Source organism: Asterias rubens, chromosome 16 (genome assembly GCF_902459465.1).
Source record: "Asterias rubens chromosome 16, eAstRub1.3, whole genome shotgun sequence".
NCBI classification, from domain to species: domain Eukaryota; kingdom Metazoa; phylum Echinodermata; class Asteroidea; order Forcipulatida; family Asteriidae; genus Asterias; species Asterias rubens.
In genome coordinates, this window is record NC_047077.1 from 7,522,096 (window position 1) to 7,546,966 (window position 24,871).

The 24,871-nt window shown below is 37.8% G+C and overlaps 2 protein-coding genes across 6 annotated transcripts in view; one reads left to right on the plus strand and one right to left on the minus strand.

Annotated features, from left to right (window-relative positions):
- Window positions 1–348: 348 nt before the first annotated feature.
- LOC117300635 (glucosidase 2 subunit beta-like) lies at window positions 349–12,160 on the minus strand. 5 transcript variants are annotated; one of them, XM_033784319.1, is made up of 6 exons: window positions 12,061–12,160; window positions 10,268–10,839; window positions 9,719–9,837; window positions 9,107–9,258; window positions 6,146–6,388; window positions 349–4,162 (listed from the first exon to the last, which is right to left on the minus strand). In XM_033784319.1, exons 2-6 carry the CDS (start codon window positions 10,612–10,614, stop codon window positions 4,064–4,066), a joined length of 960 nt encoding a protein of 319 aa, XP_033640210.1. In that variant the 5' UTR covers window positions 10,615–10,839; window positions 12,061–12,160; the 3' UTR covers window positions 349–4,063. The 5 variants fall into 5 exon arrangements, with proteins under 5 accessions (XP_033640210.1, XP_033640209.1, XP_033640212.1 ...); XM_033784318.1 differs by having other exon boundaries at window positions 12,057–12,160; XM_033784321.1 differs by lacking the exon at window positions 12,061–12,160 and adding an exon at window positions 11,971–11,991.
- A 1,119-nt stretch (window positions 12,161–13,279) lies between these two features.
- The window catches only part of LOC117300672 (E3 ubiquitin-protein ligase RNF19A-like), a 42,808-nt gene continuing 31,216 nt past the window's right edge, over window positions 13,280–24,871 (plus strand). The window contains exons 1-4 of the mRNA XM_033784382.1: window positions 13,280–13,483; window positions 18,644–19,640; window positions 22,728–22,918; window positions 24,327–24,471. Coding sequence (XP_033640273.1) covers window positions 19,099–19,640; window positions 22,728–22,918; window positions 24,327–24,471 — 878 coding nt within the window. The 5' untranslated portion in view covers window positions 13,280–13,483; window positions 18,644–19,098. The remainder of the gene's footprint in view (window positions 13,484–18,643; window positions 19,641–22,727; window positions 22,919–24,326; window positions 24,472–24,871) is intronic.

Consider the following 24,871-nt stretch of genomic DNA (forward strand, 5'->3'; position numbering starts at 1 on the left):
TTCGCATATCATATATTTTCCCGCTGGTAAATATTCCTAACATTTATTGTTTATCATTTATTATTATTTATTAAGTACCGGTATTATTTATACAGGGGTTGCCCCCATCAGTGTAAAAACACTGTTCTCCCTGGGGGCCCTGTAGAAAAAGCAAAAACACAGAAAAAGAGATTGGTTTACAGCCAAAAGGCTCATTAACTCACCCACCCCATCTACTTCTCATTTTCACACAACATATGATCTGATAAAGAGTTCACATGTTAATCAAATTTATATAAATGAAAACGGCCCCTTCCCGTAAACAAATAAAATATACATGGTGTAACAAAGAATGAGACTTCTCACAAATTAGTTATACTTATTTTATTTATCATCAATATTTTTTAACAAAATCGTGAATTCAAAGTTTATAGTAGAAGTGTATATATGTACGTACCTTATACTATATGAGTTTTAAACACAGAAAATCAAGTTTGTCAGCAGCCTACAAATTATGTTTCAGTTAAAAAAGAGTTGGTACATATATACAGACATATTCAACTTTATAATTGAAAGAAAAGAGGAAATGGCCAATCACACTTTAATTTTGTACAGCATGTTTTTCAGTTATTATATATGGCACTGTTTAGAACGAAAAAAGGGGAAATCAGCTAATCACCTGAAAAGTTGCACGACTGTACACACATTATTGTGCTCAGGAATGGTATGGTACATCCTTTCTTGTTTTGTTGCCCTCTTCAAAAATAATATCATTTGAAAGTTAGACACCAAATATAATGACCTTCCTCATTTTTTTATTTTAAGTTTGACATTTCTGATCCGAACAGAAGAAATAGCACCACTTCATCTTAAGTTTTTCCTGCTTCACACAAAATAAACTTTAATATTCTCAAACTGCGTAACATAATTCATGTCCTTATTTGTAATTCTTTAAAAGGTGTAATTTTGGTAAATTTTCTCCAAGTTTATAACCATAAAGTACTTGGTAAACAGCACTAGAGAGCATTTTTATAAACGACCACCTTGGAAATAGTGTAGTTTTAGAGAAAGAGGTAACTTAATCAGAGAACAGACAATTACCAGTTTAAGTTTACCCTACCTTGAATCATTGTAAGAAAACTTCTCGATGAAAAATGTGTCAAGATTATTTAATAATCTGAACGCCCCATAAAATACAAAACTTCTATCTAGGTATAAAAACTACCCTGGCGAAATTTCATCAAGTACAAGAATATTAAAAATATTAAACATGATTGGTATGGATAACAAATATTGTTTAAATTTAGTCTGAAAGGTTACTGATTATGAAGTTCAAACTAGAAATGTTTTCGTGTGTAAAATATCTCCCTCTCAAGAAAAAAATATCTGAAAACCTGCAAAACCGTATTATTAACCAACATTAAGGACAATGTGTTTGCATGTTCTGTAAATTCTGCATGGCATTTCCCCCGAATCGCCTGAAGGATTAAGTCCAGATTTTCACAGGTTTATTTCATTGTATGTAGTTAATCTCACATGAACACAAACCATGAATAGTCTGGCACTACCACTGTACGTGGTTAATCTCACATGAACACAAACCATGAATAGTCTGGCACTACCACTGTACGTGGTTAATCTCACATGAACACAAACCATGAATAGTCTGGCACTATCACTGAATGTGGTTAATCTCACATGAACACAAACCATGTTACTATTTTGCCAGCTCTATCAATCATGTCTAATACCTTAAAAGAGCACAAGCAGAGACCTATTAAATTTAACCTCAGATTTTGTAAAGCTGTTGAGCACAACACATTGCTTTAATAGCACAGAATAATATTCACTAACCAAAATACTTTTATGTATTTGTTGGTGCCTGGCCCCCTGCTTAGAAGTACGATTGGTAAGCTTTATGGAATGGGCTCACATCATACTGGTGATGAACACACTTTTTCTGCTAAGCAAATATATTTGATGCAAACAGGTGACAAACAATACATGTGCAGTGTACACTTCATGGTGTTTTGCTGGTAAACAGTTTCTGTAAAGTAATGTATTTTTAAATTTTACCAGCTCAAGGATTGGAAACATTTTAAATACCATATAAGATAAACATTGTTCACAACTGTTGTTGCAAACAATTTGATAGCAATTAAACATGATTATGTTTAAATGTCACTACTATTCACAGCTTTGAATGAATCCTAAAGCGCCCTCTATTGAAAATTTTATGTCAGTTCACATAACTAATCCAAGATCGCCAAGATATTACTAGAATGTAAAGTTGATCAATTTCTCCAATGTGTCTCGTCTTGGTAACCCCTTAACACCACACCCACTACTATTGTTTTTTGCAATGAACCACAAAATAAGAAAATGTTTTTATACGGGCAGTGCTTTCACCTAACAGCAGGGCCCAATAAGCAGAAATGTCTGCTTAGCAAATTTCTTGGCTAAAAGCAAGATGTGACAGGTTAAAACTGTATAGTTTTGTTTTCACAAAGAAATGACAGGGGTACCAATTGCAGCAATTGGAACTGTAAGTTGTTCTGGCTGGTAACCGTTTTTTGCTAGACAAAAGGTTTTTTGTGCTCAACAGTTTTTGTGCTTACAGGCTTTATGAAATATGGCCCAGGTCAGCTAGAAGCAAGTATCATTTCAGAAGTTGGACGTGATACTAGTACTACCAATAATAATCTACTTTCCTTGTAAACAACATATTTATGCATAGGTTATTCCCAACTATCGACAGCTTATGTACATTCAACCCGTCTATTTCCCACTTTACACAACTTTGTTTTTAGAATAAGATCTAAAAAAATACACTCCGTTTTTAGTACTGGTATTCATGATACATTACTCCTAATTATACATATATTTTATGAAAGACAAATCACTCTCATGCATAGTTTCACATTTCACTCAAAAAATTCCTTAGTTTTCTGTCTCTGTTGCAAGAAATGCATCAATTAAATTGCTTGCAAAACTCGCAAAGATTCAAACTGGCCCTAACTGCCACCATTACTATTATTATTACTGCAAGGGCAAATCTGGTCTAGTCCTCCAGACTTCTGTTTCAGTGTCCAATCCCAATATATGAGCCAGTTGACTTCTGAACAACTTGGAAATTACGAAGGCTATCAAAGCCAAGGCCTCTGTTGCCCCTGGTCTCAGCCATGGTGCCCTTTTAAAAGTTTCCTAAGAAAATCAAACACCAGTAAAATTTCATGTCACTCAATAAAGCAAGCAGCAAAGCCCTTGGAAGAAAGATCAGCTTGGCGTTCCATCAAGAAAACCATGATTGATGAAGGGTCAGTTATGATGAGATCGATGAAGAAAAAGGCAGTACAATGGAGAGCCTCATAAGTCTGGAACATTCTGCAGTATTCTAGTCATTGACGTGCTAAAAAACGTAGATTAGCATGCTGCTGGAGTGCTGCACCTCACTGAGTAAACACATTGATCTGTTTCCTTGACTTGTCTGGAACATTCTGCAGTATTCTAGTCATTGACGTGCTAAAAAACGTAGATTAGCATGCTGCTGGAGTGCTGCACCTCACTGAGTAAACACAATGATCTGTTTCCTTGACACGTCTGGAATATTCTGCAGTATTCTAAACGCTTCTCATAAACGTAGATTAGCATGCTGCTAGGGTGCTGCACCTCACTGAGTAAACACAATGATCTGTTTTCTTGACACGTCTGGAATGTTCTGCAGTATTCTAAACGCTTCTCATAAACGTAGATTAGCATGCTGCTAGGGTGCTGCACCTAACTGATTAAACACATTGATCTGTTTCCTTGACACGTCTGAAACATTCTGCAGTAATCTAGACGCTTCTTAATAAACGTAGATTAGCATGCTGCTGGAGTGCTGCACCTCACTGAGTAAACACATTGATCTGTTTCCTTGACACGTCTGGAACATTCTGCAGTATTCTAGTCATTGACGCGTCTAATAAACGTAGATAAGCATGCTGCTAGGGTGCTGCACCTCACTGAGTAAACACAATGATCTGTTTCCTTGACACGTCTGGAATATTCTGCAGTATTCTAAACGCTTCTTAATAAACGTAGATTAGCATGCTGCTGGAGTGCTGCATCTCACTGAGTAAACACATCGATCTGTTTCCTTCACACTAATGATGTCATCTGTCAATCCACAGGCAAAGTAAATCTAAGAAGCAATACACAATCAAACAGATAACATTAGATGGGGTAAGTTAAGAACAAGATATAAATAACACAACTGCAACTATGCAACTTGCTTGGGATTGTATGTATGACATAAATGAAGGAGTTAAAAGAAGGCTCAAGGTCTGGTCAACATATCATCAGTCATTTGAACCCTGTTTTGGTCACCCTGGAATGCCACTGATTATTGTATTATTGATTAGGGAATCAGTGTGTGGTGAAGAGGTTTTCAACTAGTGGCTTAGTCCCAACGAGGCCTGGTTCTTGATTATTTTACCGAGACGAAGTCGAGGTAAATTATCAAGAACCAGGCCTCGGCGGGTTTAAACCACTAGTTGAAAATTCGATTCAACACAATTTGATTCCCATTCATAAATACCTTTTCGGTCAAAAATTATGCAAAAATTATCATTGTTAAATGATTTCTTTCAACACAACACCCCCCCCCCCCCAGCTATGAAATGGTAAAGCCCTCCTCCACCCTCGGGTAAACAACTACTTATAAGGGAATGCTGTGCGCGTAGCGCGTATCGCGTGATGTGGCACAACTTTTTCAGCCGTTGCTCTCGAACAAAAGCCGTCGGGTGCATTTTAAGAAAGGCTCTGAAGGTGATGTCACTGGACGTTGGAGATAACCAAACGACTGTTTACTGCGCCCCGGATAAGCTGTGTAGTACATGGTGGACATGTGACGATCACGCACCACACACATGCACACACAACATCAACACACAGCCACAGTAAAAAATAAAGCCAACAACGTCTGAAAGCGAACTCGATTATGAAGAAGTATTAAAAGCAAGCTGTGAACAGTCGTATTATTAATCATCTCCATTCGATGAGGATGACTCTGAAGTGGAATCCGAGGAAATTTGGGGGTTGGAACCCTATCAGTTTGAGCAAGAATTGGCCAACGACGACGAACCTGCAGGCCCGAAGACACATGATAATAAATGCCGAAGATCTTGAACACTGGCAGGACAATACAGAATGGTACATTTACCTCACCTTTTTCTTAGAATCTTACGAATAAACTTGTAAAACAGACACTGTGAAATTTTGCAAGCATGACTAATAGTTCCACTGTCCTTTCTCAATGGTTTCATGAAGTGTATTTATCATGGCGATTAGGAAAACGATCTGTGTTTTGTTCCGCTAAAAAGTGCAGTACAGTTGTGTGGCGACCTTCACTTCCGCAAGCAGTGTGTATGAAACCAGACTATATGTACAACGAGAAGCTTTGCCAGCATGAGTTCGCAACCAGACCATTGCTGTGCACTAGCAGGTCGTGTGCAGACGGCAGCGAATAAACCCAAAGAAACCCCGAAGAAACCACACGTCCAGACACGTTACTATTTTTGGTAATATGTTTGCTGCCACCATCGGTGAAAGGCGCTCGTGTTTGGGGAAGCCCTTATGTTGCGTGGTAATTTTTCGTCGCAAATTTAGTTTTTTTCTAAAATACAAGATGAGTGTAAAAATCTAGAAAAATGGTAAGGTACTAATTAATACATGATCTTTTAAATGTAGATGGCTGAAGGGGGGTATTTTGTATGGTCTTTAATGTATGTATTTACGTCCAAGTTTTGGGTTTAAACAAAGACAAATTAACTGGAAATGGACTTGAACCAACAACCTCTAGATTTAAGTACCAGCACTCTACCAACTAAAGCTATCTAACCCTTTGTTTGCATTCTCCCTATTAGTCAATATCTTTATTTGGGGTAGCCAGTCACAAGCCATATAACCGTAAGTTGCGGTGTACCCAAGTTTACAATAATACCTGGGAAGCAGCAGCCGGGGGATCACCTGAAGGGGATGCGGCCTTTTAATATTAAGTATCAAAAAATAAACCACAAGGGAAAATGACTGGACATTTTCCTTTGTGGTTTATTACTTGATAGTTTGTCCCAAATAAAAATAAATGAAATAAACAATGCTCCACAATAACAAAGACAATACTCACATAAGTTTTTCTTCTTGTTCCAGCTGGACATCCCTTTCTGTCCCCATCTTCCATCAGTAATATATCAACCTGGTCATCTTGTGCATCTTTATCCCAAGACGGTGATCTGCCAATTGTGAAGGAATGTCCATTTTGCTCTTGGATGATTTTTTCAAAAGGACAGACTGTATAGTGAGCGTAGTTGATGTATCGAGTTAAACAATTTTTACTGAGTTTGTAGTATTCTCCATTACTGCCATATATCTATCAAACGAAAAATAAAAACAAATCAACATCATTAGCTTCACATATCCTCCAAACTACTTCCCATGGTTTTGCCTTAACTTTGACAGCTTCAAGGAAACACTACCATACCATCCATGCTTAGCACGGGTCCCAGTTTAATGACAGTGTCATAGGCACGGGTGTGCCTGGGGAATTAGCTGCCTTTGGGGCATGTGAACAAATCATGGCCATGCTGCTGTTTGACGATGAAATTGTTGAATTAACTAATTATTCTATGCTACAATGCAAAGGGGATAAAAACAGGAAAGTACAAGAACACAATACAGGCCTTTTCGCACTACTCTATTTTCCAGGGTTGCCCCCCCCCCCACCCCTGTGAATAATTGTCCGCCTTTTCACTATGATTTACCACCGATCTGCTCCGGCAAATGGGTGTCGCATGCAATTATGTCCTCTATGCAATACTATCCAGAGGACATTATTGCATATGCAATAATGACCGCCGGACGGTTTTGAATATGCTCGGACACATTGCATATGCAGTTGTGTCCGCCCCCGTTCAAAACCGTCCTTGCAGTAAAAAAGTAAATGCTTGTGGTCGACGGAACACCTTCACCATTTTTTTTTTTTTAACAATCTAAGTGCATGTCATGAATGTCATAAAATACATGAATATTCATGCTGTATATACGTAGGTTAAGTGCATGCAGGCTCGCGCGCACAGTACATGTACAGTCATGCACATGTCAGCCGGATGGTTTTTGCACAGCCCCGGACACGATTGCATATGCAACAGTGTCGGGAGCGGACAGTATTGCATGGCAGACACAATTGCATCTGCCATTCTTATTCTTATTCTTATTCTTTATTTGACCAATAAACAATTACAAATACAAGCAGACAGTATGTCAAATAGATAATTATAAGTACATGTACAAAAGTAAATACAAAGCAAGAAAAACAATAAGGGCACAGGAAATTATAAAACAACCCTAATGTGATGGCCAGGATCAACAAAAGTATAATTAAACACTGTAGCTCGAAAGCCTGTTAATCCAGTCACATAGGGAAGCAAACACACTATATAAAATACTCTCTTTGGAAAATAATAATAATTTGAAATAAATACTAATATAAATAATCTGTTTACACAAAGCACAAATTAAAATAACAACCCAAAACCAAAAATTAGACAAGCAAATAGCAAATAAATAAATAAACAAATAAATAGTTAATTAAAACAAATAAATAAAAAGTATTAACAAATGAATGAATAAATAATTAGAAAAGTACATGTAAAAAAGAGATAAAGCATACCCGGAGAATAGCCACCCATGCTCTGAAGCAGGAGTTAGTGTCAACACCCCTCTGGAGTAAGGGTAAGTGTCAACACCCCTCTGGAGTAGGGGTAAGTGTCAACACCCCTCTGGAGTAGGGGTAAGTGTCAACACCCCTATGGAGTAAGGGTAAGTGTCAACACCCCTCTGGAGTAGGGGTAAGTGTCAACACCCCTCTGGAGTAAGGGTAAGTGTCAACACCCCTCTGGAGTAGGGGTAAGTGTCAACACCCCTCTGGAGTAGGGGTAAGTGTCAACACCCCTCTGGAGTAGGGGTAAGTGTCAACACCCCTCTGGAGTAGGGGTAAGTGTCAACACCCCTATGGAGTAAGGGTAAGTGTCAACACCCCTATGGAGTAGGGGTAAGTGTCAACACCCCTCTGGAGTAGGGGTAAGTGTCAACACCCCTATGGAGTAGGGGTAAGTGTCAACACCCCTCTGGAGTAGGGGTAAGTGTCAACACCCCTCTGGAATAGGGATAAGTGTCAACACCCAGGGGTGTTGACACTTCCTTTCCCTGGTTTTCTTGAAACCTGCAACTGGAACCCATGTAATAGAGACCCAATATGACAGTGCGCAAGGGTAACTGTCGGGGTAAAACATTTCTCTGAGCCTCCCCAGGGCTGTATCTTCAGGGAGAGATAGTGTGAATCAAACATTATGCATTTATTTTATTAAAGGGAAGGTCTACTATTGGTAATTGTCAAAGACCAGTCTTCTCACTTGGTGTATCCCATCATATGCATAAAATAATAAGCCTGTGAAAATTTGGGCTCAATCGGTCATCAAAGTTGCGAGAAAATTATGAAAGAAATAACCCTTGAGGGATAAAGTTGTGTGCTTTCAGATAGGAATAAAAGACTTCTAGCTAAAAGTCTTTTATTATTTTAGTGAGAAATTACCTCTTTCTCAAAAACCACGTTACTTCAGAGGGAGTCGTTTCCCATAATGTTTTGTACTATCAACAGCTCTCCAATGACCGTTACCAAGTCAGTTTTTAAGTTAATATTTGTTTTGAGTAATTACCAAATGTGTACCTTCCCTTTAAAATGCTATGAACCATCTGTTTGGAAAACAAAACATAAAGGCTTCAATTTCATACTCTGTGATGCATTGTGTAAAACATTAAAGCACATCTATCAAAAAGGGAAGGGTATATTCCGAGCTGTGCTCAACTAGCAAAAATATCACAGCAAACTGTGTACCAAAACTAAACTATACAACAAAAAAGTGACTTGATCGAGGGTGCATTTTTGCAGCTGTAACGAATAACAGTTTTGGTCATTTGACAGTGTTCAGCCAATGGCCAATTTAACCAAAACAGTTGTTGGTTACGACTGCGTAAATGCACCCCTCTTGATTAGATAAAGATAGCCCTCAGGGGTTTGCGCATAACTAACCTCTCCCTTGTGGTTTTTGCCTGCTATTATATACTGTTGCTTTAGTCTGGCTCCTATCTGCCTCATCTTCTCCTGTTCAGCAACAAACTTGACACTTCCCTTACAAGCATTCTCACAAGGAGCTACCTTGACTTGATTACTGTGTGGAAGATCTAAAATAAAACAACAATTCAATGGGAGACTTTCTGGGACGATAGAGGGCAGCAGACTTACCGGGTAAATCCATTGTTCTCAGAATTATGCGCATGTTCAGAACTACGTAAACAATGGAAATTTACCCGGTATGTCTGCTGCCGCCCTAGCGTTGGAAAGTCTCCTATTGGGTTTAGAGGCATTGCTTTAGTAATTTACGTCAAAATTAATCATTGAAGTTGTTCAGACTGACAAAAATTGTGTAAAACATGAAGTGTTAAGTAGCTATAGGCTGTAATCCAGGGAACCATTTTAGGACTATGACTTGTTTTCATCCTCTTCAAATGGTAAAACCAATCACCAAAAGCAATTGCACTCCTAAGAGGGGTTGGTCATATCAGTAAATGAAAACATCACACGACCTGGGTATAAAGACATCAACAATAGATAAGAGGCATATGACCTTTGACCCTAACTAACCTTTGACCTTCCTTATGCTTGCAGACTGGTTCCATTCTTCACTTCCATCACAACAGTCACATATGCCATCATTCACTCTACCAGATGGGATAAACTTCTGGTCTTGGAAACAATAAAACCTGAAAAATTTACAAAGCTTTTAAATGCTAGTTGTTATGAGTTCATCAGAGTCGCAGGCCTAGAAGTTCATCTTTGAAAGGGCAAGGCTATTTTCATTTTGGCCACTCCCATGAGGAAATCTTAAAGTCTATGGAAAACTGTTGAAGGGGCACCAATGCCAAGACCAGGGGCAACGTAGGCATGGCCTCCATGGCTTGTGTGTAATTCCAGACCTGAGATCACAATTCTTTCAAAGTTAATAAGCAGTTGTAATAATAATTTGGGCCTACTGGCTTCAGCCCCGAATCCTTAAGTTTGGCAATTGGTTACTGTAATAATAGTACATGTTGAAGTATTTGGGACAATAAGGGTAAAGTTAGAAGGGCGGGGACAACCAGTGAGACGAGGGGGGAGAAGAGAGGGGAGTTATAGTCCATGTAGTTATATTACCTTCCATTAGGACAAGCATCTGTTCCTGGTTCATCGGATCCATCACCAACGCAGTCACAATACTCATCATTAACTTTATAGAATGGAATCTTAGTTGTAAGATCTAAACACCCGAAGTTTCCATCTGGGTCTGGTGAATACAAAGATGCCTCGTTGGGTCTCACTCCAATTATTGCTGGTTTAATATGAGCCTTTGGCTTATTGTTTTTATACCATGACTGTTCTATTTTACGATCGTTGGAACTCAGAAAGTGAATCCCTAAGAACTGAAAGAGGAAGCATACTGTTCCTATAGCAACGATGCAGAAGAGCCACGCTTTACGACGACGAACAATCCGTGGGATCATTGTTTTTATTGGCCACTGATACCTTTTAATGGAAGCGTGCTGATGTATTGTGTCTTTTGTCTCATTTGAGTAATGTTTCTTTTCATTGCATTTGGTGCCAAGCTATTGTAGGCAGTACCTATATCCAATGTGTTGGTCATGACCTAACAATCCTCGTTTGAAGACCAGTAGATTACTTGTCCATCTTCATTAGAAGCAAGTGCAGATTTCCTCTTGATAAGTGTGCTAAAAAAAATGTATAAAAGAAATTATGCAAAAGTAATAAAAAGTTATTAATATTCAGTATCAGGGAACGTGAAAAAAACAATGTTTTCACAAGAACATTTGGAAACTTTATAGTGATATCAATGTTACCATGGTTACCTCCATTCAACCATTGCCTGTTTTTATATTTCCTTTTTTAATAAAAAGTAGGGAAGGGCCTACGTTGCCACATTGGTGTGAGGTAATTATAATAATATACAGTTATGATTCCGATGTTAAAAGAGAGCAATTAACAGCTCAACAAGGTGGGCTAGTCTTGATCTGGATTACTTGTTTGTTTGTTTGTTTATTTGTCTTGCTCTTGTCTTGAGTCTTGATTACTTCAATTTTACAACTACAGACTAAGGCTCCCGAAATTATAGTTTCTAGAACTTCGAAAAAATTAGATACAAGTAGATTACTTCTAGAAACTATAACTTGGCTCCCCAGGCCCAGGCCAGGAGAGCCTTATTTATAAAGTTAGGCCTATAATATTAGTTTCTAGAAGTAGGCCTAGCTGAAGTAGATTTGTATAAATAATGTATAAATTATAATAAGTAATGATTGATTGTTTTGATATATAATTAAAAATATTGATCGGCTCCTTACATTTACAAATACCACACAACAACTTTACAAATACAACTTACAATATACAACTTGTATTACAAGCATATGAAAAGGCTAATGACAAGGCAAGTGCCAAGTTACTGAACCTGAAGAAGTGAAAGAAGGTGAAGAACAACACTCAATTCAAGTGGCGGTTTAGAGTAGACTTTATTTTAGATGAGGTACAGTCTCCTGACGATGACTAGAGCAAGCTAGTCGAAACGTTGAGGCCAATTCAGAACCGACTCCGCGGCAGTACAGTTAATGGTACGATCCTATAAGCTAAAGTAGTAGTCCAGTCTAATTTCTATACCATCCGCCCTGGTAATAGTTAAAAAGCAGGACAGTTCTTTTCAGAACTTAGAAGTCTCCCGAACCTCCGATTATCTACTCCACGGCAGTAGAATAAAGCAAGACAGTTCCCTAAGAACAACTCTACCTGGCAAGTAGATACACACGTGACATGGTGTTACCGCAAACCAAATATACATTCATTGATCTCACCATGCAATGCCTCAAATCCTAGGTACAGCATTACTAACCCAATATTATATTAGTTTCTACAAATACAAAAGATGAGAAATAATCACCTACTGATTGGAGTCTACGTGATCTGATCAGAAACCGTATCAGAAACCGTAAACACACAACACATTCATTGTATTTAATGTTATGAATGTTGCGTGTACAGACAGTGTGTACCCCGCTTAGAAAATAAACACATGTCTACGCTCGCAACGCCAATTACAAGTTGAAGTCAAATACTGTCAACTACCGTCACTCAAGATACACAGTGACCTTCCAGAGCATTTTCTCAGGCTGGCAAGGTACAGTCATTGTTGAAGAGGAAGGAAATGATGCATACTGGTCATTTTAAATATTAATTTTATACTTTGCCTTGCAAGTTTCCAACAAAATCAAGAGTTTTAGGAAATAATTTTGTACATATTTTGAGACCCCTATTGTTCGTATTCATATTCAGCATAACAATGCGGCAATCACCAAGGCATGCCTGCTGCGCGTGCGAACGTTATAGTACTGTAGTCCAGTCGGAATACTTGGTGAACAGGTTTTCAAAGACAGGTGTATTTTTAATTTTGTTGATAATTTGTTTTTCCAATCACATTTTCCCCCATCGCTTTGCTTATTTGCGTCACATTTTTGTTGTTGATTGTCCACCCATGGAGAACAGTCAATTCAACAGTAAGGTCACTATAGGCAAATATTGCGAAATAAGCGATTCATTTTTCATACAAGGAATACTTTGAAGGAAACAATTTTATTTGGATTACTTTATCACTAAAAAAACCAATGCTCTGTGCTCAAATAAAATAAATCCCAGACAAATTAGGTTTGGCGCGGCGGCTCCTAGGGCAGCATGCATGATGGACATCGACGCTTGTTGACGTTCTTTAGTGATTTGCTCTGAACCCGAAAATCGCGGTTTGGCGCATGACCCAAATTTGGTGATGTAAAGTTGTCACCACTAGAGGGCGCCATCCTCTTGTAAGATTTATTTCCGGAATTTCCCGGAAAATATCGAAGTGGTGACGAACACAACCTTTTCACTAGGTATAAGGACACCACGTAAAAAAACACAATTTAATAAAGTATCATTATCACTTCTAGGTTATCATAAATATAAAACCCAGTATAACCTAAACAGTGAACATTTCAACATATTTATATTAAAGAAACAGTAGTTTAAGGAGATTTATTTTTAATAAAATATCGTGTTTATTATTCATCAGTAAACAAACAGGAATTTATGACGTCATCCGATAGTGGAAGCACAAAATCACATACGGGCCGCGCATGTACACGTATGTCCGACCATCCCCGTACATACGGTTTGTTCCTGCTTCTTTTTAAGTGCAACTCGCGCACTTCATGTACGTTGCCATCCATCAAAAGCAGATATTACTTGTTGTGTTGTCGTAGAACTAGTGAAAGAATTTACCGTAACATTTATTTACAACATCAAGAAGACAACCATGTGACAGCAAAAGCTTGATAAGTAAGTATCGACATTGATTATATTGCCTTAGTTTGTTGACTGCTTCTGTCTGTTTTGGCAAACATTTTGTGAAGAAGTTGACCGTCGTGCTCGTCGCCATGATCATGATGATCGGGCAGTATTCTATTTCATTTGATTTCTAAATTAAAACTGTTAGGCCGGTCAGTACAGTACACATGTTGTTGTTGGTCATCTACCGTTCTCATTATTTTATTAAGTACAACAAACTACTTATTATACTACCTGTATATTACTTTATAATAATATATCATATGACTAAACAAGATGGTTTCAATAAATTAAGTACAATTTACATACATGTACTACTACTTAACTATAGTACAGTAGAGCCTATGTGTAACTTTTTTGTGTATAAAAAAAACACGCCATTTTTGATTGGATCAGTTCTCGTAGTAATAAAAATACCTTTTTAATAACATATATTTTATTTACTTATTATATTTATAACATTAATAATAATTAGCGGAAAAGTTTCCGTATGGCGCCACCACTTTTTCATTCGATATGAAATAATATAGTATCTTATTTACCTCAATGAGATATCCCTTTTTGTAAAAATGAGTGAACAAGTGGTGGCGCCATACGGAAAGTTATCCAAATTAAATCCAGATTCAGATTAACCTAGTTGTTTTTGGTAGTTGCGATAACGTTACTCTCTTCCCAATGGCGAAGTCAGAGGGTTATGAATGATGCATTTTGACGTATACTCAAAATGAACGAGCGAATGGTAAAAAAAAAAACGTAGAATTTTGACAGCTAGTCAACAGATTTGCTCCATTATTACCACTTTCAAAACCATGACACAAATACTAACATCCGGCAATGTCGTTTTTATTTAATAACCGATCAAAAATTCAATATCGAATATACTTGATACATCAAGTTTTTCCCATAAAAGGCAGTGGACACTATTGGTAATTACTCAAAATGATTATTAGCATAAAACCTTACTTGGTAATGAGTAATGGTGAGCTGCTGACATAATTAAAAATTATTGGAAGAAACGGCTCCCTCTGAAGTGACGTAGTTTTCGAGGAAGAAGTAATTTTCAGCAAACTTGGTTTTGAGACCTCAGATTTAGAATTTGAGGTCTCGAAGTCAAATCAAGCATCTGAAAGTGCGCAACTCGGTCCATGTGACAAGGGTGTTTTTTCTTTCATTATTATCTCCCAACTTCGACGACCAATTGAGTTCAAGTTTTTACAGGTTTATTTTGTGCATTATGTTGTATCAAGTGGGAAGACTGGTCTTTGACAATAGTGTGTGTCTTTAAAGAAAACAAAGACTGTCTGACTGTAGTTTAATAGGGTTTATATTTACCCATTTTCGGCTTGATCTATCGCACTTAAAATTTCCCCGTCATGTTCCGTTTTTTTAATTTTTAATTTTTTTTCTACCAACAAGGAAAAGATATGATTTCGTTGGCACTTCTGCTCGCTAGGTGAAGAGAGCGTCCATTCCCTGCATGACACCATGAGGCATGCTCTGGTTTCCGGTATAGTTTGTTTGAAACACGCACAGGTGCCATTATGCAGCTAGAACACAAACTTAACAATTCTCCTCGTACAGCGTACCTTCTACATGTACACTCTTTTCTGCACAGTCTGGCTCCGTTGTGTTTTATCGCTTGTTGTATTTAAGGGGCTGTGGGGCCGGAACCAGACAAAAAAGGGACAAATACTCAACGGTAATGGGAAACTGTAGACTATCTGCCATTCACCAGGTAATGTCAACAACTTAGGAATAGGAGAAGCGTGAGTGATGGTCACTGACAGCAAATACATTGTGTTTTGCGTGTTTTTGATTTTGTATAATTTAGATTTAGCCAAACTGTATTTTGTTTTCATAACACAATGCCAGCATACATGTGTAAACCGCACTGTTCTGGAACAGGACGTACCGGACACGAGTTCCCCAAGGATAACAAGTGGTGTGCATGAGTTTTTGGGAGTGTTTCTTCTAGGGTAATTAGCAAAAAGTCCAAAATGCTGACCAACAAAAAAATTTAGAAGAAATCTGAAGTTTAGTGTATGACAATGTATCTGATTTAGTTTTCAAGAGGCTGAGAGACTTCTAAATATTTTTTGAGTATTTTTGAATTTTTAGCATTTACCATTGTTTGCTATAGGAGTTGTGCACCCTTACCCGGTAGGTCTGCTGCCCTCTAGTGGCAGAGCTTTCAAAAAGTCTCCCATTATCAGTTTATACGATCACTGGGACATTGTTTCCGTATTTTTTTCCGCTGAAGAATTGAATTGAGACAGCTCGACCGTTCAGACAACTCATCAGTTAAGACCTTTTGAACCTGAGCGGGCGTAGCTTTCGCTCTGTGTGCGCTGCCCTCCACAAATGAGCTACCCTATAGTATATGAGTGACAACTGGAGGAAAATCTCTGCATAAAAACATTATTTTCTATTGGAAAAATATTTAAATTCCTTGATTGAAATTTTCTTTTCACTTTGCTGTAAATTTGTAGTTTTAGTCAGAGTTGCTGTTTTATGGACCTTTCATGGCATTAGTTGGGAACTTTAATGTGATGATACATGAGACAGCCAGTCAGTGATGTCACTTTTTGGCATTTGCGCTATTTATCTCCATAAGAGTGGTTGGTGTAATTTAATCATGTGTTGTAAGAAATAAAACAGTTCAAGCTTATTTGTAATAAAATTAAATAAAAAAACTAACTCACTTTTACAGCAAATTCTAAGCTTTATCGTGAATTTTGCTAGCATTTTGAATTATTTTTTATTTAAAAAAAATGCTTTATTGATCATTTGACGTGTAATTAAGTCTTGTCTTGGCTGGGGTTCCTGAGTTATTTGACTCACTGTTTTAAGAAACAAAACAGCTTTTTCTTTTTAAATTAAAACAAAAATTAAATTACTTAAAGGAAGGTTACAGAATTGGTAAGAAAAGAATAGTGAAGATCACAGATTTACATAAAACTTACATGGTCTAATGATGATGGTAGTAGAAAACATCCGTTGAAATATTTCTTCTCTGAAAATTCATATTTGATGAGAAATAAATAATCTAATTTCGCGTTTGGAGTTTATCGCTCAGTGAGCATTTCATTCATTTTTATTTTGTCATCAATGCAATGCAAAATTTTTAATCGGGTTTTCACTATTCTCTAGTGACGCAGATGGCCGGGCAAGCTCAAACTTCTACAGGTTTGCTTACACTGCCAGCAACTGTTTTGCTAGCAAAACCAATTCTGTTATAGTAATGTTCCCTTTATTTAAAAAATTTAACATTTTCTCATAGGGTCCCCTTTAATACCAAGAAGATGAGAAAATGCCTCGGTGTCAGCCTTGTAACATGTACTGTACATTTGTAGTTTGTCATCCATCAGCTTCTTCACAAGCCCATACATTATAATGTATTCAATAGGAATGGTTTTCAATACTGAACTAAACAGCCAGAGTAATTAGTTGGTAATTAGAGTGATCCTCTGTGTTTAGTAGACCAAGGAGAGCACTGTAAATCATTCGCTTTGAAATTGAGTACTGTAGATGGGTAGTCCCATGTCTAGTGTACAAAAGTGGATTTTAGAAACTGTCCCAAATCTAACCATAGAGTTGGAGCTATCAAAGATCCCTAATTCTACAACATACATGTACATGTAACATGTAGGCCCTATGTCTTGTCATACATACAGTTAGTTAAACCCAATTATTGTTTTTGTAACCCACAAAGAAGTGTTTGTATTGTTTGGCCAAGCCAACCCCAGTGTATGGAGAGCAAAAGTTATGTCATGTGTACAATTATAGATATTTGGGGTTATATTGTGACCTGTTGATATCATGGCACTAAAATCAATGATCAGTGGAAAGCTTATTCCTTCTTCTCCACAGCTCAGGGTAACTGAGCTCTGAAACAAGTGATTATTACACATGTGGTCTCGTTGCCAAGAGGAATTTCATTCCATTGCTCCATGCACCATGATATGAACAAGTCATAAAACCAAAAGATCGATTATTGAAAAACCTGTACGATTTGTTGAGGGATTTGTTTGCAGTCAGTGGGATGATGTTGTCAGGCCACCATACATGCTATGGTAAAACAATGATAAACAATTTATAATGAAACACTGAAAACTCAAATGGGTACTTACTAAGTAAAGAATGGGCCTATGAGCAACCATCTTCTTATCTTTAGTCAATTGCATCCTACTTAAAAATCATTATAAGTGCATTATTTTGTATGTAATTCACAGAAAATACACTTGTGCTATATTTGGTTGCTCATCTTTCATTTATGACTTTATCACATACTCAATATCAGCAAACCACAAACTAATTGTGTTTGCCTTCATAGTAACATCTCCAATGACAACTGAGAAATATGTAATAAGGACGGGCGAGGTTGTCACGTTTCTAGTTTGATGTTAAGGTTTTACACACGATTGGTAGAGCTGACATACTGTAATAGTCGCAGACAGTGTTCATGATTTGTGTGATCGTCTGAAATAACGAGTACGACAGTACATAAATACATTTTTAAGGAATTTTGACTAAATGGTGTGTGACTCATCAATAATAATGATAATAATAAGACTTGTCATGCGCACTTATCCACCCTGCTTGGTGTTCAAGGCTTTGTAAAAACAAAAAAACAAAACAAAAACAAAACAAAGAAAAACAGACACAACAAAATTAGTCCTTGAAAACCTGTGACATCAGTCATCAGTCAAGAGATCGTTCTTAAAATAATGCTTGTAATAAATTGAATGCTCGACAGTGTGTAAATATACACCAATGCTTGAATTTGCAGGGGGGTGGGGTCTAAACAAACTGCAGAGGTTTTTGCTGAAAAATTGTTATTGTAGACCAGAATTTATTTTACGAGACCTGAGTCAATGAGTTGAACAAGCTCTAAAAGAACCTTCAATCTCCTTTGTAAACTGTTCATGCTTTTCAGTTTTGAAAAATCCATGCGAGAACCCTGATTGTAAAAAATGCTCTTTCAAAATTCATTTAGAAGCCACACTTTCCCAAGAGCTTCTGAAAGCAAATTTATAATTTTAATTGAAATATTATATAGATGGACAGGTGTATGAAATATTGATGGTAATTATAAGCCCGTTTCCAGACTCTGATCGATTGATTTGTGTATTTTTTATTTTGCCACTACAGGACAGTCATACTTGGAACTACACACTAGAGTGAATTGAAATGGCCCTGAATCAAAGAGTGGAATGACGTATGTACTACACACTATACAGTTTATCCAGAGCTGTAGTGAAAGCTGTTTGATTTGAATTCATCTTCAGCGATCGGCCCAAGTAGGAGGGCAAACAACAGTCTCTTCATTTAACTCTGGAGTTTGGACAACAACACAATATTAATCAACATGACTGTTAGACCATTGTACTTGTTGTGAAAAATCATACTATTGTTATAGTCCTGCTGTTTTCTTTTAGTTGATTTTTGGGGGCATTTTTTTCAAAACTTTAAAGTGGCTGCCTGCACTGAAATAAACAACAAAGGAAATCTTGCATGTCCCATTGAAGAAGTATACAACAGTAGATAGCATTAATTATAATCCCAATTGGGGGGACCTTAAGAAGTTGTCCCACTCAATCCTGAACATGAAGGGTCCTGAGATTGATACTCGTTCTATCCAGTCCGCTACATCCCAAGCAACCTCAGACTCAGTAAAGCGCAAGAAACAGAGCAGCTTTATCCCCCGCTTCCTCCAACGTTCATCCAAACAACGACGAGGAAGTCTACAAGATGCGGCAAGTCACAGTAGCACGTCTCCATCCTCTAAATCACATCGTCGTGTTGTCTCAATGCGTAACAACTCACACCTACGAGGATCTTCAAGTAAGTTTTCTGGCACCATGGAGTGTCCTTTATGTCTTATGGATCGTCAGAAGGATCAGTTCCCAGACATTATGACATGTGAACATCGCTCTTGTAGAGAGTGCCTTCGACAGTACTTAAAGATTGAAATCACAGAGAGTAGAGTCAACATTGCATGTCCAGAATGTGCTGAACCGTTACATCCTAATGACATCAAGTTGGTCCTACAGGACGAGATGTTAATGAATAAGTATGAGGAATTCACTTTAAGACGTCTCTTGATGATGGATCCTGACTGCAGATGGTGCCCAGCACCTGATTGTGGGTGAGTTATTTACAAAATATACCACGTAAGCTTAAAGGAGTTATAAATATGCGAAATATTTTTTAGTATTGGTTATTGATGAGATATGTTGAACATTTTGTGGTTTTCTTGAAAACATAAAGCTTATTGAAAATTGAAAAAAGAAATACAATATTTAACCATTCTGTCATGCCTGTAATGGAACAAATTACAGCATAGATGTTGATGTTTCTTAACTGAAAATCATACAATTGAGCATCGCAAAGTGACTAAATTGTCTTTAAAATGTTCAAAGGGTTGTGTCACTGAGTGTATTTTCAAAGTAATGTCTAACAATGTACAATATTAGTTGTACAGGCATGACAGGCAGACGGGTCGCTGAGGTATACATACATAATGTGTAAGTGTGTGTACATACATGTACTACCAGCACTGTAAATGACCATCATGTATTAGGCTCATGATTCTCTATATGTGTACATTAACTGCAGTGAAAATGATGTCTAACAATGTACAATTTAGTTGTACAGGCATGACAGGCAGACGGGTCGCTGAGGTATACACACATGTATATAATGTGTAAGTGTGTGTATATACATTGTACATGTACTACCAGCACTGTAAATGACCATCATGTATTAGGCTCATGATTCTCTATGTGTGTACATTAACTGCAGTGAAAATGATTTGACCTTTTTTTATGCACTGCATAAGTGTGTATTATGTGTGTTACGTGATGCATTTAGGCCATGTTTGGCTGTACACTGACTGCACAATGTACACATAATGGTATTAGCACATTTAACTGTATGTGTAGGCATTAGACATACAACGAGAGTATTCACAATCCTTAAAATACAAAGAATTTATAATGGTCAGTCTAAGCAGAACCTGTGTGTAGTGCTGTATTTTCCTGATATTAATCAGCATTCTGTATATTGAAAGGTGGGCGGGAGTAACTGATTTCCATGTTGGAATCCACTCAGTGAGTGTGACTGACTATGTGTCAACTCATGTAAGTACATGTACAGCCATTGTAATGAGCCACACAGTGCAGTGTGGATGAAATCAGTGTGCCAATTCTAGGGCCACTGATTTTCCGTTTCAGAAAAGTGCAAATTCCGTTTGACAAAAACATAAATTCCGTTTCAGGCACAAATATTCTGTTTCATGTTTTTTAATTAGATAAAAGGTTGTTTATACCCAGGGAGTCCCTTACAAACTTAACTTTTGAATAAGTTGCACATGCAGACTTCTTAAATGTTAATTTTGAACTGAATTTCTGAAAAATATTGATTACATTACTTGTTGATTAATTTGTAAATGAAAACATACAACGGTTCCCCTTATACCGATTCCCCTTATACCGGTTCCCCTTATACCGGTTCCCCTTATACCGGTTCCCCTTAAACCGGTTCCCCTTATACCGGTTCCCCTTATACCGGTTCCCCTTATACCGGTTCCCCTTATACCGGTTCCCCTTATCAGGAAAAAACAGTGATGATGATTTAAATCAACGGCCGATTCAGTTTCGGAGTAACGAGTTGGAAATTTTAATTCTGAATTTAATGCACTTACTCACTGACTGATCAGAGATCACTGCAACAGAAACATGTAACAGCCGTAGCACTGTGACTGCAGTATCAATGCACATGACGTGATAGACTTGATTTCAAGTCTGACACCGCAGTTATTTCATCATCAGCCACGCAGAATTCCCTTGCATTATGTGCTTTCACACGCTCTAACTCACAAGAGGGCGCTGTTTCAGCCAATACGCACGATCACAGACTTGGAACCAATTCTAATAACCTGACCGTTCTCCCTCACAAACAAAATGTCAGCCATTTTGTTTTCGCTTCGGGGACAAAATGTTGACAGTTTACCGTTTTATTTTAGACCTTTCCGAAACGAAAAATCATTGTGTGTGTTCATATAGAGCATAGGTAAGCTGGTTTGTGTATATTGTTGATAAGGGGTAGGCAAAAAATGTGATTTGGGTGGGAAAAAAATGTAAAAAACGTGCCGTAAAACAACCTGATTTTTGATGCTTTTTTGTTTTAACAAAAAGAAGATTAATAAAGAATGCAATTTCAATAGGTTTGGCCTGAAAAAAACTGAAAACTCCGTTTTCCGTTTCAAAAGGCTGATTCCGCGATTTCCGTCCGTTTTCCGCGATCGCGGAAAATCAGTGGCCCTACAATTCATACACTATGTGAACTCCTGATCTATTAAATGAGAAGCTTAAATGCTTAAAATAAATGTATTTTACAACAATGTACGTACAGGAAGCTATACGTGTACAGAGATAATCACCGTCATTAGTGTATAATTATGTAATTAGAGATGTTGAACAAAAATTAAAGTCATTCACTTTGGCTAATTACTCATACGTGTGTCAGTGTGTATTGTACAGTACATCACCTGTACACACGTGATGATTTCCCTATTGACACAGTACTCATCTTATAGCAGTCTGCATAATAAAATCCCATAACAAGGAATGACACACAGGTTATGTGTCGTAAGGATAGAATTGAATGCTTTAAAAAGGAGTACCAGCATGCAATGGCATGACTGGTATGAAAAGTCCCAGTAGATTGCAACAGAATGTAGGCCTAGATGTTCATCTTTAAGAGGGCAAGGCCATTCTCTATTTGCAAAGGGCACTTCTATTGGAAAATCTATGGGGAACTTTTGAAGGGGCCCCAAGGCCAAGTAGAGTACAACAGAGGACATTAGCCTCTACGCTGTGTAATGTCTGGGAACATCACCCTGAATATTTCATTTTTGTTAGGGGCTAGGCTTTTTTTCATTGGTAAAAAGCAATTAGGGCAATGGCCTCCATTGTTACACACTATGCCCAAATTTCATATACATGTAGTCACTTACATGTAAGCGGAAAATCTTGCTTAAAACAATTCTCTGCTAAGCAGAAATGAGCAGGAGGCTAGTTACATATTGTGCATTTAGGACATAATATCAGGCTGGTAACCTTATTCTGGTTTAGCATAATTATGTTGTGCTACATGTAAGCTTTTGTTTGTGTTTGTAAGAAGCTTTATGAAACTTGGCACGTTCTAAATTGTTAACTTGAATCATTTCTAGGTTTGCGGTGATTGCTGCTGGTTGTGCCAACTGTCCACAGTTAGCGTGTCAGAGACCAGGCTGCAGTACATTCTTCTGTTACCATTGTAAGCAGATGTGGCATCCTGATCAAACATGTGATGCTGCAAGACAACAACGACAGGGACTCGCAAGGAAATCATCACGCTCTTACAGCCAGGGTTCTGCATCATGTAAGTAGTAGTTTGACTCCCCAAAACGGAAAGGAAATTTTGTTAACATATTGGTCGTAGTATACAGTTGTAACTTGAACTCCTCACTGTCACCCTCAAACAAAGATGGAGAAACATGTAATGTAGTTCACTTTGGTAGAGTTCAGACACATTATATTGGAGATAATGTAGTTCACTTTGGTAGAGTTCAATCCAGAGGTCACAGCAGCCCTGATACTTCAGCTTTTAAGGGGCACGGCAGTTTTGCCTTGACTTTTTGTAAAAATTTAGGGCACTAAGGCAATTTTCAAAAATTTGGAAGGGCATCACAGCAATCATAAAAAGTTGCGAAGGGCACAACGGCAGTTTGAAAAAAAACCTCAGAGTTGCCTGTAAAAAATAGTTCTTCCAATTTTTCCATTTTCTATCTGTTACCCAATGAAAAAAGAAAGCATTCATCTAATTCAACAAAATAAAGAACAACTACTTACAATACACAATAAATAATTTTTGTTCACACATAATCCTACTATTGGTCATGCACGTTGTGTAGTTTTTCGTAGAGACGCTAAAATTCCCACGTAACTGCTCCATTTTGACACGATGTTGACAGAATAAATGCATGCGGTGCACGACGACTATGCTGTACATGATGGTACATCACATGTACCAAGCATGGGGAAAACCACTATCCCAGCATGCACAGACACGTCGAGTCTTTGTCTCATAGCGTTTAGCGTTGGTTCGCGTAATTTTACCACTAGAGGGCATTTAATCTCACGCTATCGCTTTGTTCCGAAACGCCCTCTAGTGTTCGATGTTTCGAGTATTTTTTTGTCGCACGCAAAGAACAACTACTAACGGGCCTGAAATCTGCTGTTGTGCCTTACGTGCGTGAAATTGGGGTCTATTTCATTGCATGAAATTTACACAGACATCGGGACTTTTTGGCTTATTTTTCGAACTTTGACAACGTTGAATATAATTTGTTTTCGGGAGGAAGGGCATGGCGGCAATGCTGAGAAAAGGGCACGACAATCATTGCCGTGAAAAATTGGGTTTTTGAAGGGCATTGCGGCAATCAGTAGGGGCAACGACGGCAATTGCCGTCGTTGCCGTCGTGAAGTATCAGGGCTGTCACAGGTTCAAGTCCACTCTGGTCAATTTGTCTTTGTTTAACCCCAAGTTATTTATACATTTCATGCAATGGTTTTGTTTATTAGCCAGAAAGTGTACATACATGTACAGTACACTACATGTACACTACATATAGGGAGACTGCCAACATGGCGCTAGATAGCTCAGTTGGTAGAGCACCTGCATGTTGAATCCAAAGGTCGTTGGTTCAAATCCTGCTCTTTAGTAGATTTGTCTTTGTTCAACTTCAAATCCATAATATAATATGCTTTATTATTGATAATCCATACAGCTGATCAGATCAAGCCATGTCCACGATGTACTGCTCTAATAATCAAGATGGATGATGGATCATGTAATCATATGTCATGTGCAGTATGTGGTGCAGAGTTCTGCTGGCTCTGCATGAAAGAGATATCTGATCTACATTACCTCAGGTGAGTAGCCTTGATTCAAGCTATTATTACAGACTGGTCACTGAATGTTCTACTTTTAAGCAACACAATGAGGACAAATTGTAGTCTGATGCCTTGATGTTAGACTTCATTATGGTCGTGTTTAGTGAGTAGCCTTCATTCAAGCTATTATTACAGACTGGTCACTGAATGTTCTACTTTTAAGCAACACAATGAGGCCAAATTGTAGTCTGATGCCTTGATGTTAGACTTCATTATTGTCTAGTGAGTAGCCTTGATTCAAGCTATTATTACAGACTGGTCACTGAATGTTCTACTTGTACTTAAGCCATAATATGAACAAACTCTGTAAGCCATGCAGTGACTGTAGTCCGATGTAAGACTACGTAACCTCAAGTAAGTAATCTTGATTCAAGGTCTC